The following is a 22500-nucleotide window of genomic DNA, read 5'->3' on the forward strand; positions in this document are numbered from 1 at the left end:
AGGCGTAGGCTGTGTGTGATCATTATGTTAGATAGATGTATAGGCCTATTTGTATATATTTGTATATGTCTTTAAATGTTTACATTAATTGAAAATGGAGGACCCTGATCTAAACAAGTCTTATAGTGCATTTTCTGGATCTATCCTCTTATAGCATGCAGATTTTGTATTGACCTGTATACCTTCCTTGAACTGTACCCAATCTGTTTACAGTTTCAATCAATCAATTATTAGAGGCAACAATGATCAATATGATGATATGAGGATGATGATGTTCACTTTGTTCAGTACGTTTTTAACAGAACACTATTTGGTGTTTTGACAAAGACTGTTGTCGTTCCTCTCGTCTCATCTTGTGGGAATAGTTTGTCTGGTTCCGTCGGAGGTCTTTAGGATATAGAAGTGACTTCCTCCTCCGTTCAGGCTGACGGTGATGTTGGCAGAGAGCATGAGGTGTCAGTGCTGAGACTGCTGTTTCCACACGTGCACACACACACACAGGCACCACCACCACCGTGCACTACCATGCACTGCCGCACATGCACTATATAGCCTTATATACCGTGCGCAGCACACACAGAGCACTTTGGTCGCTTCGGAGTTCAGGGGTGGGGCATGATGCCTCTCACAGTGTGTGCGTGTGTGTGTGTGTGTGTGTGTGTGTGTGTGTGTGTGTGTGTGTGTGTGTGTGTGTGTGTGTGTGTGTGTGTGCGTGCGTGCACACGTGTGTGAGTGAGTACATTGTTGTGTGTGTGCAAGTGTGGATTGCATTGCTATAATTTCCACGTGACACAATTTAAAATAGTCAATAAAAGGTTAAAAACACAAGCATCACAATTTTGACCTTCTATAATCTAATCCTATACAATTCTCCCCTCCTTCTTCCTCTCTTTTCCATCCTCTAATCATCCGCCTTTTCTCTCCCCATGGTTTGTCACTTTTCCCTTTCCAATCAAAATGTATCCCTCTGTTATTCAGCTTCATCCCCTCGTACCACCCCGCCCTCTTCATCTTCTCTTCTGTAATGTCTATCCACATGCACACACTGTGGAGGACAATATAATGTAATGTCTATCCACATGCACACACTGTGGAGGACATTGTAATGTAATGTCTATCCACATGCACACACTGTGGAGGACAATATAATGTAATGTCTATCCACATGCACACACTGTGGAGGACAATATAATGTAATGTCTATCCACATGCACACACTGTGGAGGACAATATAATGTAATGTCTATCCACATGCACACACTGTGGAGGACAATATAATGTAATGTCTATCCACATGCACACACACTGTGGAGGACAGTCTAATGTAATGTCTATCCACATGCACACACACTGTGGAGGACAGTCTAATGTAATGTCTATCCACATGCACACACACACTGTGGAGGACATTGTAATGTAATGTCTATCCACATGCACACACTGTGGAGGACAATATAATGTAATGTCTATCCACATGCACACACTGTGGAGGACAATATAATGTAATGTCTATCCACATGCACACATACTGTGGAGGACAGTCTAATGTAATGTCTATCCACATGCACACACACTGTGGAGGACAGTCTAATGTAATGTCTATCCACATGCACACACACTGTGGAGGACAGTATAATGTAATGTCTATCCACATGCACACACACTGTGGAGGACAGTCTAATGTAATGTCTATCCACATGCACACACACACTGTGGAGGACAGTCTAATGTAATGTCTATCCACATGCACACACACACTGTGGAGGACAGTCTAATGTAATGTCTATCCACATGCACACACACACTGTGGAGGACAGTCTAATGTAATGTCTATCCACATGCACACACACACTGTGGAGGACAGTCTAATGTAATGTCTATCCACATGCACACACACACTGTGGAGGACAGTCTAATGTAATGTCTATCCACATGCACACACACTGTGGAGGACAGTCTAATGTAATGTCTATCCACATGCACACACACACTGTGGAGGACAGTCTAATGTAATGTCTATCCACACCACATGCACACACAGACTGTGCAGGACATCAGACTTATACAATTATAGTTACACTATATTGGCATTTTGCACATTTTGCACTTGAGCTGACTTGCACTTAAGGTAGTGTTAGAGATTATAGTTAGTTATTAAGCAACTTAGTTTTTAACATAGATTACTTGACACTAGCATTAACGTGGTATTCTGGGGACTGTATAGCTGTGTTAGCCGTTTACTTGTAATTGGTATTGTTGACAATTTAGTTGAACCTTGAACCTTGACCATGATGTTGTGTTGGTCACTCTGCCTACTCCTCAACCTCCCGCCCCCGCACCACAACACAACAACAGCAACAACAACAACCACTCAGCACCCGACTGGAAAGTTAAATTTTTACTTCCTGTGTGTAACACACTAATCCTTCCCCTCTCACAGACTCCCTGCAGCATGTCCTGGGGGAGTATGGACTGGTGAGGCCTATCAGCGTGGACGCAGAGGGCCGCTTCCTGTCGCATGTCGTCTCGGCGGGAGGAGGGCAGCCCCGTAGGCGCCGGGATAAGAGGGAGGCCGCCGGGGGAGGAGGAGGGGGAGAGGAGGAGGAGGGAGGAGGGGCCGACGGTTCGGACGACAGGCTCTTCTACAATGTCACCGTCTTCGGCCGGGAGTTCCACCTGCGCCTGCGCCCCAACGCCAGGCTGGTGGCCCCCGGAGCCAAGATGGAGTGGCACGACGAGGACGATGACGGCCGCACCGACGGACCCCAGCGACGGCGCTCGGAGCCCCTGAGCGCACGCTGCCTCTACGTGGGCGACATCAGCGACACGCCGGGAGCCACGGTGGCCATCAGCAACTGTGACGGACTGGTGAGTGGATTGATGTTTCACGGTGCTGTTGTGGTGCCGTTGGTGCTGCTGCTGTGCGATTCTTGTTGCTCAAAATGTCAATCTTTGATTTTTCCCTCCCCGAGAATTGAGATCACGATTCTCTCACGCGATTCTCTTTTTGAGGGGCGCTCCTATGCACAGCTTTGTGTGTGTGTGTGTGTGTGTGTGTGTGTGTGTGTGTGTGTGAGTGCGGAATGTGATCAGCTGATTGGCTGAGCACAGAATGTGGTGTAGTATGATGGTAAGAGCGCCCCTCACTTCATACGAGTGTGATTTGTTTTTTTCCCCAAGGAAATTGTCTTTAGTCTGCAGTTGAACATTACCACGTTCAAAATGTGCCACCTGGAGCCAACTACTGTGGCTTTAAACAGACAACATCAAAGTGCTTAAAGACTTAAATCTCTCTTAAAGTCTCTCTCCTGTAGCAAAAACATAAGAGTAACTGAAATGAATTGGACAGCCAACTAGTGCTGCACGATTCTTGCTCAAATTTAGAAATGAGATTGCAGTGTGTGTTTGTAGTAGTCGATACAATCGATTATTTGCATTGCAAAACGATTCGATACCATGCAAGGTCAAACGATACAACACGTTGCTGTTTGCATATCGATGTAGTTGAAATCGATGCAGTTATACTCTATTGTTACACCCCTAATATATACATATATATTATATTATATTATATTATATTATATATGTACACGTGCCAATTAAACAAAGCGACTATTGACGTGTCCATTGACTGGTTGGTTTGACCTGGGAGGTCAGAGGTCATCGCCGGGGTCATGTTTGTTATTTGATCTACAATTTTGTCCTTCAGCCTGATGGAGAAGGCTGTCGTCTGAAATACCTGAGTCATGTTTTCTCTCTCTGTTCCCCTTCATGTAAAGGACAGAGGGAATATCAAAGCAATTCAGGCTACATGTGGCGTCTTGTCTGTCAACCACTTGCTGAGCAGTATAGTCTGCGGTGATCATTAAAGCTACAACATCACCATGTGCTGTGAGCTTGTAGATCTGTCCGACACCCTTGTGCAATGGGAGCACAATTAAGCTTTAAAGGGACACTTCACCCTTTTTTTGCTAAAAATATATATGTTTAGAAGATTGAGAACACTTTCCTGGGTGTCTTTATGTGTGTAATATCTGGTTTTAGATGTTTTAGATATTGAGCAGTGTCCATGATGCCACAGACACTGGGCTGGCACTTCCTTCCTGGACTACAATTTCCATAATGCTTTGGTCCACTGCTCCTCCTTGTGGATAGGGGGAGGGCTGTCTTTCTGAGACAACATGTAGTCCAGGAGGATTTTAGATCGCCTCATATAAGAATGGCCGTTACACTCATATGGATGTGAAGAATCAACTGACTAAGAGAAAACGCTATTGTTACTGCTACTGAATGAGTTACATTTTCGCTATAGAAGCATGCAGACTGTATCATATATGGGTCACTGACCGTCGTAAACCATAATTGTTTATTTTTAGACCAGAATGCTTATACCGTATGAGACGATTTTAAGATGAGCACATGTTATTCTCCATATAGAGAAATGACTTCCGTGAGCCAGAGGAATCAAAGGGACGAGACAGTGACGTCAGGACTTTTCTCTTGCATATTATTGTAGCTTAGTGGGGATTTCTGTGGGCGAGTTTACAGTCTCCAGTCATGGTGCGATTGGGGGAGCGGAGAGCGGGCTTATAGTTTCCCATTGGCCGTATAGAGCTAGTGTCCCATTGGCTTTAGAGGCCAACCAATGGTGAAACTCTCGCCGCTATAGACCATGTGACTAGACTAGAGAAAGTCAGATCATTGAACAGCTCTGCAAGCTGATGAAAAAAGGCAAAGTGGGTGAAAAAGACGAGTGCAATTAATTAATATAAGGAGGCCAGAAGAGGAAAACAAAGCAGAAAGTAGAAAATGAGTAGGGTGTGTGTGTGTGTGTGTGTGTGTGTGTGTGTGTGTGTGTGTGTGTGTGTGAGCCGTGGTGAGATGGAGTTCCCCTCATTAGGTAAAGTATTCATTAGTCAGCGCCGCTCTGCTCTGCTCAACGCAGCCCCGCCAGTACAGCTGAGTAGCAGCAACTGGATCCGTTTAGGGTTGAGGACACTGGGGACTCACTGAGCAGCTGAGGATATGCCGGCAGGATGCCAGGACCTGCCACGGCCACTTAGCCTGACACCTCGCTCCAGCCTGACAGGCCCCTCTATGGCCTACTGTAAAAATCAATGTTCATTTAACTCTGAGAGTGTACAAAATAATGTTCCATTTGTACACACTCAGAGTTACAGACCCATAAGGGGACCATTTGGTTCCAAAACTATCATTTGTAGCTGGGGACCCCCTGGAACTCCCTCAGGGACCCCTGTGGGTTCCAGTGGTTCCAAAACTGTTTCATGTCGTCAAGGACCCCCAATTTGACACTAATTAGCCCACGGACTCGCCATTAGAAGATATATGCCAGGGACCCCCATATTAAGAGAAGACTTTTACGGTACTAGCGTTGATTCTCAACCCGTTTAATTTCAAGGACCCCCAGTTTGACATACATTAGTCTACGGACTCCCATTTAATGGCATTTCTACTATCTCAGAGACCCCCATTTATATGGTGGTCTCTTATGGTGGAAAAATGACTATATAATTAATCTTGTTGAAAGTCATTTATCTGAAATATGTGCATTGATAACAATATTATACCTGGAAAAGAAGAGCTTCTCATTTCAAACTCTATAGTTCATTTTATCTTGAAGATGTTGAGGGGGGAAAAAAAAGTCAAGCATTTTGGGTGAAATGGTCAAGGTTTTTGTAAACCAATGACATGTAATAATAGTCCTTAATGACTAGAAACTGTTGGAATGTTGTCTGAAGGTATTGATCGATGGATGCATTCGTCAAAGTGGGATTTAAACATCATTTTGCATTACCTTTTGGATGTATTAGCCCTAAGTGCTGCACTAGAATGGGCACTGTGTTTCCTTCTGCCTCAGACACAACACGCACGCACGCACACACACACACACACACACACACACACACACACACACACACACACACACACACACACACACACACACACACACACACACACACACACACACACACACAGGCAGAACATTCACTAGCCCTGCTACAGTGTGATGATGACTCTCCTCCGTTCACAGAATCCAATCCACTCCATTCATCTTCCCAGCTCAGTTCCTTCTCTTTTTTATTATGTTTTCACGTCTTTATCATTTACTCCTTCCATTCACTACAACCTTTTATAGGTGGACAAAAACCATATGGTAGATCAGCAATGTTTCCTATTTGTTGTACTGTAGGGCTTCTAAGCCCAACAATATACTATATATATATATATATATATTACTGTACCACAACTAACTACTACCTTTGTCAGACGAGAGTGCGTATAGCCTACAGCAGTGGTTCTAAAAAGCGTAAAGAGTTCAGTGTACCAGTAGTACACATACAGTATGCATAAACTTTCCTTAATGATTATCTGGTTTCAGTATTCACTTATGATATATTTTCTCTATTATTAAGGTTATTTTTGCAGTCAGTTTGTATTGGGAGTGGGGAGGGAGGGAGGGGCGGGGCGGGGGTCATGAGACATGGCCAAAGCATTTGCTGGGGTCCCAGTTGAAGCTGGAAAGGAAAAGCGCTGGCTGGGTGACCTTGTTTTCATCCCTGGTCCAGCCCTGAGGGTTATGAGAACAGGGCTGACAGAAAAGCCATACTTGCAAACTGCTGCGTGCCACATCAGCTTCACTTACGCAACTCTAAACCAGTGGTTCCCAAACCTTTTCAGGTCAAGGAACCTCCACTTTGACACTAATGAGCCCGCGGACCCCCCCCCCCCTTATTTCTAAGAAGTACCTTCTTAGAAATAAGAGTGCAGGATCCAGGTCCCAAATTGGCCCTGATAACCAGTTATTCAACACAGAGCACACTAGCCAACAACAGAATAAAAAGGAATTTTGAGAACCGAACGGATGATCTTCTAAAAGATTATAAAATTATATCGGCCTACAGAAAAAACAAAAACCTTAAAGATTATCAAGTACACAGCAAGCAAAAATAGAACTACAAAACGCGTGATTAAACAACAAATAACAACCAGAACCAGCAACTGCATTTACTTAATCACATGTGAAAAATGTGGTTTACAATATGTCGGAGAAACGGGTAAAACAATAGGTACAAGGCTGGGACAACACAGATACAATATTAACACTGGAAAAAAGACAACCACAAGGTTTGTGCAACATTTCATGGCTCACGGCATTGAAGCTCTAAAATGCGCTGGACTTCAACACAATCCCAACTGGACAGTAGGACAAAGACGTTTTAATGAAAAACAGTGGATTAAGAACCTCAACACAGATTTTCCTGGAGGCTTAAACATGCCTAAAATCAGATCTTGAACACAACAAAAACTTAAACTCAGGATTAAACTGAAGAAATCTAAAAATGATTGGATCAGACTTCCTTCGGATACATGGCGAATGCATTTATTCCTTGCATTGTGCACAGTGCACTGACGTTTTTTAATTCCCCCCCCCCTAGTCTAGCTGCGATTCTCAACCTGTTTAATTTCAAGGACCCCCAGTTTGACATACATTAGTCTACGGACCCTCATTTAATGTTTGTCCCAAAAAATTGTAATAACGAATTTGAGTCAATTTTCTCCGCTATAGCTGAGCCATGGGTAAACCTCTGTGTAGGAACTAATTATTTTGGCCTTCTGTCTGCTATGACTGGAAATTTGTAGGGCTGCAACTAATTAACATTTACATAATTGATACATTTTTTTACAAGTAGTAAATTGATGCATGTGATTATTGTGAATCATATAGTATATAGTATGAAATTATATGGTAAACGCTCATGACACGAAGAAAATGACATCGACATGTTTAGCCACTATAGTCAAAAACGTAATATATATATATATATATATTAATTATTTTCTTTTGTGGGAAAATAAAATGGGGTTTTCACTCGAGTTGTGAAGCATACAAATTGGTCGGTGACCCACAAATGGGTCCCCGACCCACTGTTTCTTGGAAACCGTGCACTGAAGTATGTATACGCTGCATACACATACGCACAACTACATGTATGTACACAGCATTCTTCTGAAGAGGGGCAATCATCTCTCTCGGGCTAATGGCTTGAAGTCAAAATTAGACTGGCATGTTCCTTTAATAAAGTTGACATGCCGACGTGTTGTTTTGGTCCTAGTTCCCCCCCATGCTGTGTGCTGACATGCTGCACTGCCTCAATAAATCCTTTAACAGCCTATAGTTAGTGTTCTGACCAAAGAGGCCCAGATCAAACAACTGTAATAAAGATTGGGAAGACGTGCCTCTAATAATGATAGTATTAGTCTCGATCACCCAACAAACCAACCTGTCAATTACCTAATGTAACCCTGGGCTCTACACTCCCTCCGCCAACCTGGGGAGAGCAACGCACTGACCTCATGCTTCCTTCTATGCATGAGGAGTCCAAGCTGCTTCTTTTCACCTGACAGGGGTCAGGTTCGACGTAGCGCTTGGAAGGAACACCTTATTTCAACCATGCAGTACTTTTCCCCTCCATCAGCTGCCCTGGCTGGCCTTGGGGAGGCAGTTTAGAGACCACGATTACTGCATGTTTTTTTGTGAGGTACCTACCCTATAGAGCGTCGCAGTCCCGCCCCCTTTCATGACGACGCCAGGCCCAGGAAATAATTCCCAATGCATTTTTCCCATAGACATTTCAAAAAGTATTTATTTAAAGACCTTTTAACAGTTTCCGTGCCTTGAATGGATTACTCCAGGTTAATGTCGCTGCCGTATCGGACATACCCGCCTTTTGTTTTATGTGTTTAATCCGCCGTAATGTAATGAATCAAAAGAAAATCCGTCTTCGTCGCAGAGTATGAGACTGGATGGCTTCGCTGTGATGACGAAACCGGAAATCGTCACATGCTGTGGGCTGCTAGGGCTTCTGGGAAATTGAGGCCAATGGAAATGCATTGGGTGCAACGCCTCATTGAAACCAATCTTGTGTGCGTCTTCCGCGTGCACCAAGATGGTGGATGCTACACACAGATCATAACAAACCACGGGAGCTTTTTTTGATGGATTTTCGCGGATTAAAAGCCCAAATAATTCAGCGTATGCTCTAAAGGTAATACAACAATCTCGGCAGTGAAGGGGGGTTGATTAAAATGCGGGTTAATCGTAAAAAACAGTCAAACTGTTAAGCGTCGTACAAAGCCAACTCGAGTTGTGACAAATCATGACGATAAACACAATATTTTGGACCAAACAAATAATTACAAAGAAGAAAAACAAGAAAAAAAGTGTTGTAACCTGCCGTTTTCTTCTTTCTAATTATTTGTTCGGCCCGAGAAATTGTGTTTGGTGTCATGATTTCTCACAACTCCAGTTGGCTTTGTACGAGGCTTAAAAGGTCTTTAAATAAATACCTTTCGAAATGTCTATGAGGAAAATGAACGGGGAATCTATTGGGGACACACGGGGAGAACATGCAAACTCCACACAGAAAGGCCCTTCTGCCAACCCCACCACTCCCCCAGCGGATTCGAACCCAGGACCTTTATAGCTGTGAGGCGACAGCGCTGCCGACTGTGCCACCATTAATGAGCTTTTCTGGCAAGAGAATAAAGCCGCAGCCTCCGTGATGACAAAAGAACAACGCAGGTGGTCCTTCAGTACCAGGCAGAGAGATTAAAAGAGATTAAAAAGCAACACAAAGTCCCCGGCAATAATTATCAAAATGACAGACAGATGGAGTTCATTGATATATACATCACATATGTACACTCTCTCTTTTTTTTCCCTCTCTCTCTCTCTCTCTCTCTCTCTCTCTCTCTCTCTCTCTTTCTCTCTCTCCAACCTATATAACTGAACCTATACATACATTGAGACATCCATTATATCCAGATGTTGAAAACTGTTGGGATAATCAGAGGGTAAACCTACCGCCCAAATAACAGGGGTCTTCACTTCAGGATGTAGTGTGAACAGAGGGGTGGGGGCGCACACACACACACACACACACACACCAGTGAACTGCGAGGTCTCCATGTTTCTCTCTCTCTCTCTCTCTCTCTGTGTGAAGACATGGAGAACAGGAAGTGTGAGGAGGAGGAGGAGGGTCTGTCATCTTCGAGCGCCGTCGTAAAATCCAGGTGGACCCGTCCCGCGGACACCTGGCTTGTTACCGTTGTGTTTTCTACATATACAGGCTTTGCATATAGTCATATGCACGCACACACGCACGCGCACACACACACACACACACACACACACACACACACACACACACACACACACACACACACCTTGGAATTTGTCTGTTCACATGGACAAGTGATCATGCACTTGGGGCGTACAAACAGTATGACCAACACAAGGACAGACACCAGATCATAACGACCACCAACTCACTTCTTCTTGTTTCCACTCTCGTCTCTCTCTCTCTCTCTCTCTCTCTCTCTCTCTCTCTCTCTCTTCCCCCCCCACCCCCCCCCCCCCCTCCCTCCCTCTCATGTCTCTTGGCCAGCCAGCGGCAGTAACGTCAGGCAGGAGAGCTCCACTAATGATGATGGTATTAAAAGCACATGGGAAACAACAGCAAGAGAAGGGAAGGTAGACATGCAGGCAGGCAGGCAGGTAGACATGCAGGCAGGCAGGCATTCAGGCAGGCAGGTAGACATGCAGGCAGGCAGGCAGGTAGACATGCAGGCAGGCAGGCAGGTAGACATGCAGGCAGGCAGTCGGGCGGGCGGGCGGGTGAACAGACCGCACGCATATGCTCCCAAAACGCACATACCCACAGGAAGAGAAAGATGAAGATGAAGTGAAAGATAGACAGACAGAGGAAGATAAACAGAGAGAGAGAGAGAGAAATGGAGACAGAGGGCTGTCACGATTATGTAATATCAGTTGACGAGTAATCGTCTAAACATTTGAACATATGAATAGCCTACATTTTTAATTTCTGTTCAGTCTTTTAGGCTTCGTAATCATAAACTGCACAGGCAGATATCTATAACTTAAATTTACAAATAGATTACTGACATGGGCCTACTTAATTTTATACTTAATAAAATAGCTGATGAGCTTCACTTCAAACACTTGGGTCTCCTCCTTCTGCTTATACTATGTGTGGATATGTGAAATATTTTGTCGAAAAACACCCAATAGTCATCCAGACGATATTGTCACAATATTTTATATTATCCAGGCATATTATCAGACATAATTGTTTAGTTTTAGTTAGATTTTGTTCATATTATCGCCCCGGGCCTGTCCACACTCCGCAGTACACTCTCAGCTAACAATGCAATTTGTCTGCACTCTTCTTCTCGCAATGGAATTAGCATCATTTATAGGCAGATGGCGAGAGTCATCCTCTGCAGGTGTTGCCCTTTGTACAATCTGATCTTGAGCGTGGCGTGCGTGCGCGCGTGTGTGTGTGTGCATGCGTGTGTGCATGTGTTAATAGTGCACAGCGGGAAGGCTGGAAGGTGATGGTGCTATTTTTGTATTTGCTTTGAAAGCCCCCAGTTTAAACCTCCGCAGAATTCAGAAGAGAAGTGGCGACACTGAAGCATGAAGTCGTTTCTGCAGCTGGGAGTTAAGATGGTGTGAAAAACCATGTTGTTTTTGAAGAAAATGTAACGTTACATGATGTGCCATACTGTGCTCTTTCTCGCTGTTATTACGATGATAAATAACCTATAATTGAATGCAAGCTAAATTGGTTTTAAGGACTAGATGCACGCATGCGCGCACACACACACACACACACACGCACACAGGGGCGACTGTGGCTCAGGAGGTAGAGCAGGTCGTCCAATGATCCATGGGTCGGCGGTTCGAATCCCGGCTCCTCCTGTCTACAAGTGTCCTTGGGCAAGACACTGAACCCCAAATTGCTCCCGATGTGCTGGTTGGTACCTTGCATGGCTTCCGCCGCAATCGGTGTATGAATGGGTGAATGTAATGCACAATCTATGTAAAGCGCCTTGGATAAAGGCGCTATATAAATGCACCATTTACACACAATATGGATAAACAATGATTTTGTAACTGACAAAACAACTAGTTAAACCATAGTTAACGTTGTGTACTCCATACTCTCTACATGATTCTTGCTCAAATGTGAATCTCAATTTTCCTCCACAAGAATTGAGGTCACAATTCTCATTTTTTCCATGAAAACAGTTATTGTCTTTAGTCTGTAGTTGCTGAACATTAACAGTAACTAAAATAAATCGGACAGCCAATATAGTGCTGAACGAATCTTGCTCAAATTTAGAAATTTTGATCGCATACTGTAGGTGTCTGAATCTAGGTCACAATGGTTTTTTTTTAATTAATTGTGCAGCTGCATGCCGTTGTTTGTTGACGTTGGGGGAGGTATTTCCCCCCCAAATGTACCAATTCCGTGCATTATCAGAAACAGAACCATTCAGTAGAGTGTCAGAAACAGAACCATTCAGTAGAGTGTCAGAAACAGAACCATTCAGTAGAGTGTCAGAAACAGAACCATTCAGTAGAGTGTCAGAAACAGAACCATTCAGTAGAGTGTCAGAAACAGAACCATTCAGTAGAGTGTCAGAAACAGAACCATTCAGTAGAGTGTCAGAAACAGAACCATTCAGTAGAGTGTCAAACAGAACCATTCAGTAGTGTCAGAAACAGAAGCATTCAGTAGAGTGTCAGAAACAGAAGCATTCAGTAGAGTGTCAGAAACAGAACCATTCAGTAGAGTGTCAGAAACAGAACCATTCAGTAGAGTGTCAAACAGAACCATTCTGTAGAGTGTCAGAAACAGAACCATTCAGTAGACTGTCAGAAACGGAACCATTCAGTAGAGTGTCAGAAACAGAACCATTCAGTAGAGTGTCAGAAACAGAACCATTCAGTAGAGTGTCAGAAACAGATCCATTCAGTAGAGTGTCAAACAGATCCATTCAGTAGAGTGTCAGAAACAGAACCATTCAGTAGAGTGTCAGGAACAGAACCATTCAGTAGAGTGTCAGAAACAGATCCATTCAGTAGAGTGTCAAACAGATCCATTCAGTAGAGTGTCAAACAGAGCCATTCAGTAGAGTGTCAGAAACAGAACCATTCAGTAGAGTGTCAGAAACAGAACCATTCAGTAGAGTGTCAGAAACAGAACCATTCAGTAGAGTGTCAGAAACAGAACCATTCAGTAGAGTGTCAAACAGAACCATTGAGTAGAGTGTCAGAAACAGAACCATTCAGTAGAGTGTCAGAAACAGAACCATTCAGTAGAGTGTCAGAAACAGAACCATTCAGTAGAGTGTCAGAAACAGAACCATTCAGTAGAGTGTCAGAAACAGAACCATTCAGTGGAGTGTCAGAAACAGAACCATTCAGTAGAGTGTCAGAAACGGAACCATTCAGTGGAGTGTCAGAAACAGAACCATTCAGTAGAGTGTCAGAAACAGAACCATTCAGTGGAGTGTCAGAAACAGAACCATTCAGTAGAGTGTCAGAAACAGAACCATTCAGCAGAGTGTCAGAAACAGAACCATTCAGTAGAGTGTCAGAAACAGAACCATTCAGTAGAGTGTCAGAAACAGAACCATTCAGTAGAGTGTCAGAAACAGAACCATTCAGTAGAGTGTCAGAAACAGAACCATTCAGTAGAGTGTCAGAAACAGAACCATTCAGTAGAGTGTCAGAAACAGAACCATTCAGTAGTGTCAGAAACAGAACCATTCAGTAGAGTGTCAGAAACAGAACCATTCAGTAGAGTGTCAGAAACAGATCCATTCAGTAGAGTGTCAGAAACAGAACCATTCAGTAGAGTGTCAGAAACAGATACATTCAGTAGAGTGTCAGAAACAGAACCATTCAGTAGACTGTCAGAAACGGAACCATTCAGTAGAGTGTCAGAAACAGAACCATTCAGTAGAGTGTCAGAAACAGAACCATTCAGTAGAGTGTCAGAAACAGAACCATTCAGTAGAGTGTCAGAAACAGAACCATTCAGTAGAGTGTCAGAAACAGAACCATTCAGTAGAGTGTCAGAAACAGAACCATTCAGTAGAGTGTCAGAAACAGAACCATTCAGTAGAGTGTCAGAAACAGAACCATTCAGTAGAGTGTCAGAAACAGAACCATTCAGTAGAGTGTCAGAAACAGAACCATTCAGCAGAGTGTCAGAAACAGAACCATTCAGTAGAGTGTCAGAAACAGAACCATTCAGTAGAGTGTCAGAAACAGAACCATTCAGTAGAGTGTCAGAAACAGAACCATTCAGTAGAGTGTCAGAAACAGAACCATTCAGTAGAGTGTCAGAAACAGAACCATTCAGTAGAGTGTCAGAAACAGAACCATTCAGTAGTGTCAGAAACAGAACCATTCAGTAGAGTGTCAGAAACAGAACCATTCAGTAGAGTGTCAGAAACAGATCCATTCAGTAGAGTGTCAGAAACAGAACCATTCAGTAGAGTGTCAGAAACAGATACATTCAGTAGAGTGTCAGAAACAGAACCATTCAGTAGACTGTCAGAAACGGAACCATTCAGTAGAGTGTCAGAAACAGAACCATTCAGTAGAGTGTCAGAAACAGAACCATTCAGTAGAGTGTCAGAAACAGAACAATTCAGTAGAGTGTCAGAAACAGAACCATTCAGTAGAGTGTCAGAAACAGAACCATTCAGTAGAGTGTCAGAAACAGAACCATTCAGTAGAGTGTCAGAAACAGAACCATTCAGTAGAGTGTCAGAAACAGAACCTGGTCAGTGAAACGATCGGGTCATTAAAGGTGTTTTATGTTAATTCTATTCAGATCCCCTGAATAGATAGAGTTCCTCTGCTGGACTCTTCTTTTCATTAGCAAAGCAGTAGAATTAGCATTAGGCTAATCAGAGAATAAAACCCGCAGGGAAAAACATGCCTTTTTAGAAATTCTTCAGGAAAAGATGTTAAAATCGTGAAGAGAATGGAATGGCACATCTGTAACTCTCATAAATAAGTTACCTCGAGCACTTCAGGCATCCGAAAGAGACCCGCTGCGAGCCTGCGACGGCTTGTAAGCACTTTAACTGTGTACTTTTGCAGAATAAAAGCATGTTTTGCGATTATGATTGTTGTGTGATCGGGAGAGCTTCGTATTAATATTATATCCATATCATGATACTAGACTGGATATTGTCTGTGATTTTTGGATATTGTACTATTGTGATACGCGGAACGGCTCGCCGAAACCGGGCTGGCACCCTGGGTGGGTTCCTGTGGGTCTGGAAGTTTCGGGGACCCACCGGGGACGCTCACACGGAGTTGCACCACTCAGTTCACACAGGTGTGATTTTATTTTTTGATCGGGACATCCCTCCATCCATCCATCCCTCCATCCATCCATCCCTCCCTCCCTCCATCCATCCATCCAGGCAGCCGGGCGGGCGGGCAAAGCAGGAAAGCAGTACGCTCAGTCAGGCATGGCGTCTCACTGCACACACATACACACACACACACACACACACACACACACACACACACACACACGGTTATTTTACCCTGGGTCACATGATGATAAGCAGCTCTCAACCGTAATCAGCTCAAATTGAAATGATGACATCAATTACAGTGCAGCACACAGCTGTTATTGACCCTGGCTGGCTGTGTGTGTGTGTGTGTGTGTAGAAGGGCTTGGGGGGGGGGGGGGGGGGGGTTAGAAAGGAGAACAGTGGTTGTTGTTGCGGGAGCCTCAGGGCCGTGGGAGAGAGAGAGATAGTGCTACGTGCTGACTGCTGAGCCATGATGTGTGAATGGAGAGATGGGCCGAGAGAGAGAGAGGGAGAGGGAGAGAAAACACAATCGTGGTATCTGATTGCAGGTTCCACCCTGTAGTGTAGCTCGACTCAAACATACAATTACTCCATCTATACAGCTATTATCAGAGAGAGAGAGAGAGAGAGAGCGGGGGACCATTCTCTGGAACGTTACACATGAGAGCAAAGCAGAGCTTTTATTACCAGGCCTGTGATTACTGCCTCTCACTGACTGCACTTAACCAGCACCCTTCACCTCTCTTTTTTCATCTCTCTCTCTCTCTCTCTCTCTCTCTCTCTCTCTCTCTCTCTCTCTCTCTCTCTGTCATTCATGTCATTCACCGAGTGCTGGCTCAGGGATAATTTGAGAAGCGCGCAAATAACTAGGATTCCCCTCGCAGGGAAACCTGGACTGAAAGGAACCCCGATGATTATAGCACGTTCATCTGATGTAATTCTTCTGCCTACACAGAGATAGGGTCTCAACGGCACGTGATTCTTTGTTGAATGTCGGGATGTGAGGCTCAAATAATATGATTATTGGCAGAATCTCTGACCGTTTTGAATATTTGGTGTGCCTTGTTGAGTTAATTCAAAATCAAACTACGGTTTGGGTCACATCTGATTTGTGCCGATACATAAAGGTTTAACCATCTCAGTGGCCTTGTGGTCTGAGTGTCCGCCCAGAGACTGGGAGGTCGGGGTTTGATCCCCGGCCGGGTCACACCAAAGAGAAAGATGGGACCTGGTGCCTCCCTGCTTGGCACTCAGCATCCAGGGTTGGATTGGGGGTAAATCTACATACTAGCGTCATGTCCAGGGGGTGTACTTGTACATCATGTCCAGGGGGTGTACTTGTACATCATGTCCAGGGGGTGTACTTGTACATCAAGCTGCCTCACGCTACAGAAACAGGAGATAGGCTCCCGCCTTATGGTTCACATACACCTCAAGATATTTCACCAGGGTGCGATATACTGTAGAGTAGAGACCAGGGGGGCAGTCAGCCAGATATTTCGTGAAGCCTCTTTTGAAATCGGGACTTCCTGAAAGTTCATATAATGGCCTGTTGTGGCGCTGGACTGGACCCAAAAAGCCCCATAGCTCCATAGAGGCCCATGTATTTGGGCCCAACTTCACCTAGACTGTATTACCTTAATAAACATGGTCATGAATACTTTCTGCTTCCAGTCACTAGTTTAAAGTCTCATTTCTAATGTCATAATAATCTTTTTGGAAAATAATGGTCCCATTTATAAAAGAAATGACCATAAAGTCGCGTATGTTCTGAGGGGCGGGGCTACCGTTACAGTCTATGATCGGGATCCCCCACCCACTCGAGTCAAAATCAAAACCAACGGAGAAGAAGGGGGGAAGTCCCGCCTCGTTGTCTGGGCCAGCCAATGGCCAGCTGGACCAGAACGGATCAAGAAAGATGGCGACTTACAGTGCATTAGAGTGCAAGGAATTTCAGGCTTCATTTTACGTTCATGTTAGACCCGGGGAACGCTTTGTCCATATTTTTTACAGTCTATGGTAGAGACGCAATACACAGACGTGCACATATTCATTTTTGTTTTTGTTCTAGTACATTTTAATGTCTCTCCATCCTTGCTGATTGTCTTTCTTTCTTTTTTTTGTCGATGAGAGCAAATGTAGTAGGCTATACAATACAACTTCCCCTCAGACGTTTTCTATTCTGTTGTTGTGTCTGCGCATCCTACGACAAGTCTGTCGGGGGGAGAGAGAGAGAGAGAGAGAGAGAGAGAGAGAGAGGTAGAACAATCAATTTCATGAAATTTATATCATGAAATGTATGATTATGAATTACAACCTGCACTTCACCGTACAGATCAAGAACCGCAGAACATTAAAAGTCTCATAAAAAAATCACACCCGTGTGAAGCCAGCCAGTCAGTCAGTCAGTCAGCCAGCCATGCAGCCTGTCAGTCAGTCAGTCAGTCAGTCAGCCAGCCAGCCAGCCAGCCAGCCAGCCAGTCAGCCAGCCAGCCAGCCAGCCAGCCAGCCAGCCAGTCAGCCAGCCAGCCAGCCAGTCAGCCAGCCAGCCATGCAGCCTGTCTGCCAGCCAGCCAGCCATGCAGCCTGTCAGTCAGCCAGCCAGCTAGCCAGCCATGCAGCCTGTCAGTCAGTCAGCCAGCCAGCCAGCCTGCCATGCAGCCTGTCAGTCAGCCAGCCAGCCATGCAGCCTGTCAGTCAGTCAGCCAGCCAGCCAGCCTGCCATGCAGCCTGTCAGTCAGCCAGCCAGCCATGCAGCCTGTCAGTCAGTCAGTCAGCCAGCCATGCAGCCTGTCAGTCAATCTAATCGATGCTAGCCACATCATCACGTCTCTGGCTAACAGGCCCCCGCAGCCAGAAAACAGGGGGAGACATCCTCTCTGTCTGTGACCCCCCCCCCCCCCCCCCCCCGCCCTGTAGCCGTCTCCTGGGGCCTCGCACGTCGGCTTTCTTCTGGCACTATAGCCATCACACAGGTGGCTTTGTACTCGGCTAAGCTTCCGCTCGTCTGGAAGTTTCCTCTATTTCCTCCATGTAATCCTCGTAAACAAAACACAACGCGAGAGAAGAAGCCTGCAGGAGGGAGAGAGGACAGGAGAGGAATCTTAAACAAGATGGAGACCCACCCCGGTCTCTGACAGAGAGATGTATCTGTATAGTTCTGCACAGCATAGCCGCAATTTGCAACTCTAGATTTTTTTATAATGGGATGAATCTAGAGTTGCAACAAGCTCCATCCACTTCCTATTCATCATTTTTGGTTTGTGATCTGATTGTCTTAAACGACGTTAAACTCACCAACATTGCAGCTGTAGTCCAAGCTTGAATTATCCTCTTTCAATCTGCCGAGCTTGTTTTTCATAAAAATCCACCGTAGAGATGTTATGAGATACTTTCTGTCAAGACATCCTCTGCAAGTGATTCTTTTTCTAAGTGTTGCAGTTTGGAAGCACTCGTTTTTGTTAACGGGTCGCGCTGCTGCCTCCTGCATTATGTGCAAATTCGAAACGGGTGGAATGCAGGGCCGTTCAGTGACGTACGACGAGTGCTTCCAAACTCCAGCACTTAGAAAAATAATCACTTGCAGAGGATGTCTTGACAGAAAGTAGTGTCGTGGAAATTTAGAGATAAACATTTAATAATACTCCAAGTTACAGTTTGGTGCTGTTTCGGTGCTGTTTGTTTTATGACGTCACTGTCCCATTTGGTGAATGCCTTGAGGCTATATGTTGGGGGTTGTCTGTGTGGGAGTCAGCTGTAAAAGCTGTCGCTTCTTGTCACTCTGAGAGCCAGACTGGGGTTTCCATGCACAGGTCGTGTAAGTCTGTCTTCTTACTCGAGTAAAATCCTTATACTCCATAACTCTGAATTATTGTGTTTGCCTCATTATTCATTACTATGAATTGTCTTTTGAGCATATGTCCCACAGATTCCATTACAGTAGCTCATAACATGTCTACGGTGGATTTTTATGAAAAACAAGCTCGGCAGATTGAAAGAGGATAATTCAAGCTTGGACTACAGCTGCAATGTTGGTGAGTTTAACGTCGTTTAAGACAAGCAGATCGCAAACCAAAAATGATGAATAGGAAGTGGATGGAGCTTGTTGCAACTCTAGATTCATCCCATTATAAATAAATCTAGAGTTGCAAATTGCGGCTATGCACAGCAGTGGTTCTCAAACTTCTTGGTCTCAGGTCACCCGTTTAAATAAATAGCTTTTTCATCCAAGGCACCAACCTCAATTACATTGTCATTTACATTTACTAGAGCGGTGCCCGTGGGGCCTCTATACAACACTGGCCCACTTGGAACGATGCAAGTTGGAAATGCATGGCCCACCCAGATATTCTGAGTTGGAGCCTCTACAGCGGTGCCCGTTGGGCACTGACCTACTTGGAACGATGCAAGTTGGAAATGCATGGTAAAATGGGATATTTCTGGCAGAAGCCCTTGACGGCTAATTTCACCCTTCTGGGACAGTAAGCCCCACGGCCAATGGGACAGTAAGCCCCACGGCCAATGGGACACTAAGCCCGCTCTCCACCATGACTATAGAGACTGCAAACATGACATATCTCTGCTAAGAAACCACCTAACTTCAAAATGTTCATTATTCAGGAAATGATCGAAAACCTTATATTTAGACAACAAAGCAAATGTTGTCAATTACTTCCATGACAGGGGGAGAGGTGGTGGAGTTAGCTGTTTTAGCAGACAGTTTGAGGGTCCAATGGAGTTAAGAGGTTTTGTCCGAAGCGCTCTTTTTTTTCTCAATACTTTTCATTGTTTCAATATTTTCAAAAAACAAAACACAGACCTGTAAAGGGGGCTCAACAGCACTGATTTATCAAAACAAAACACAGACCTGTAAAGGGGGCTCAACAGCACTGATTTATCTAAATCTTCCTCCCGACAGCAAACGATATCAAATATTATATAATGATATATGATAATAAGTATAACTCTGTGGGGGCTGCAGTGAAACAGAGGATACACAGGCTTATATCGAGCACTTTGATGATGCTGACTGATCGTCTGCCAGTGTGTGCTCACACACGTAGGGAAAGCTTTGGATACTGTCTTGTTGAGAAGTGCATAATGCGTGTTTACAGAGCTGTTCTGGAGACTCTGAGATGACCCTGTCCATGTGTAGAGATATATATATATATATATATATGTATATATATATATATATATATATATACACACGTTGGACTACATATCTGAGTAAAAGTAGAGCCATTAGCCCATTTAGGCCTGACGTCGACATTTAAAACAATCTTCTAAATTCTGACAGTTTTCTGACATGTTTCTGTATTAGTGGTGCTCAAGTTTAAAAAAATAGCAGACCTACAAGCTCGTAGTGCGCCACTCGGTGGCGCGCTACGAGCTTGTAGGTCTGCTATTTTTCCAATAGCTAAATTATAGCATAATGTTTAAAACACAAAAAGGGGTTCCCACCCAAAATGGGTTTACACTTGTATCATTGTACCATTGACCCTGAAAGCGATATACAAATGCTTCTAAAAATCAACAGTTCTCAAACTTGTCCGTGCCCCCCGGACACTTTCCCGCAAGACCTGTCAATCAATGTTGAATGATTTGCATGTGTACAAGCTCACAGCAGCGTGTCACTTTGTGGGCTTGTACATCTGCTATTTTGAATAGCCTTGCAACGCTAAAATGGCTACATCTGTATGGTAAGTTAACTGTTGTATAATTGCAATATTACACTCGAGTGTGTGGTTTACCGGTCCGTCAGGAACGCACCTCTGCACTGCCTTTCGGTGGGCGAGTTCCTGCAGCATGGCATACGTGCGTTAATGACAGTAAAGCACACCCTCCCGTGTAATATTGCTTAAATGTCCAAGGCCTACTGCCCTGTTCCTCGGTGACAGTCATATATATATAGTCTATATATTCTCTTCCAGTTACCTCTACATTTTTCACTCATATCTGTAATGCGCAAAGTCTGATTGTTAATTCCATGTGGCGATTATGTTTAAGGTCAACAATTATAATACTTTATAAATATGATTTAATTACTGGTCACTGACATGCTTTTGTCTGTTGGCCAGGATCTTGTGTTATCATTCTCCTCGTTGTAATACTGTACGTTAAAATAATTGTATATTGCATTAATCATTGTTATAATGCGTTATAGTGTGATTATGAGTCATCAAGTGATAATTGCACACAGGTGCTTTGAGTACAGATGTCAGGATGTGTTCATGGCGTTGTGAATAAGTGGATGGATTCATTAATGCTGCTCGTGCGCTCAATATACAGTATGGTGAAGTGAAACGATAGCATTAAATCATCCACACGCGTTAGATCTATTCAGGAATATATCATGACGTTAATCAGGAGATAAAGGACAGCTGGAAAGGGACCTTACACACAAAGACATGATATTATACAGGACTGGTATGGGCTTATTTACGGGGATTTCATAGTGCTGCTGATGTGTATATAAGGTAAAAGATAAGTGGAATCTTTACTTGTAATTAACCGACTTATACTTGGACAGAATGAAAATCACAGCAAATGCTTATCATTTCACACACATGTGCAAGTCACGCACACACACACACACACACACGGCACACACTCACGCTCGCGCACACACACCACGCACGGTGCGCACAATTTACAATTTTGGCATTCAGCAGACGCTTAATCCAGAGCGATTTACAGTAAGCAAGAACACACATGGTAATACATCAAATACATATCAATCATGAGCAAGCTATAAGACCCTATAGCATCTGTCTAACAGTAGAATATCTATACAATGAAACTATGAGTATACACTATAGAGTGCTATGTCTACATAATAACATACTATCTTAAGTTACATAGTTTAGCCTTTGCATTATACGCCTGTAAGGTCTACAGCAAGTGCACGCGCACACACATGCATGTGCACGCGCACAGCCGCACACACATGCTTGTACACGCGCACACACATGCACGTACACTCGCACACGCGAGCACACATGCATGTATACACACGCGCACTCACAGTGTGCTTATTGAGTGACAGTGTCTCTACTATATAGGTGCACAAAGGGAATAGTTTTTCCCCACCAGCTATAATCCTTTGCCTCTCTTGACTCTTTCACTCGGCAGACATAGATACACTAGGGGAGTAGAGGGTCCGCTATCAGTTCATTTCTAATCCTGTCTATCTATCCGTCTGTCCGCCCATCCACCCACCCACCCAGGCTCTGGTCTATCCCATTTAGACCTTCTACAAAT

General features: G+C 44.2%; 1 protein-coding gene across 2 annotated transcripts in view; it reads left to right on the top strand.

The window, feature by feature from the left end:
- The window catches only part of LOC310873990 (A disintegrin and metalloproteinase with thrombospondin motifs 2-like), a 344256-nt gene that overhangs the window by 1633 nt on the left and 320123 nt on the right, over positions 1 to 22500 (top strand). For both annotated transcript variants that reach the window (XM_083786632.1, XM_083786633.1), the window contains exon 2: positions 2441 to 2868. In XM_083786632.1, coding sequence (XP_083642758.1) covers positions 2441 to 2868 — 428 coding nt within the window. The remainder of the gene's footprint in view (positions 1 to 2440; positions 2869 to 22500) is intronic.

This window comes from Protomyctophum parallelum (genome assembly GCF_964188405.1).
Source record: "Protomyctophum parallelum genome assembly, chromosome: 16".
NCBI lineage: Eukaryota > Metazoa > Chordata > Actinopteri > Myctophiformes > Myctophidae > Protomyctophum > Protomyctophum parallelum.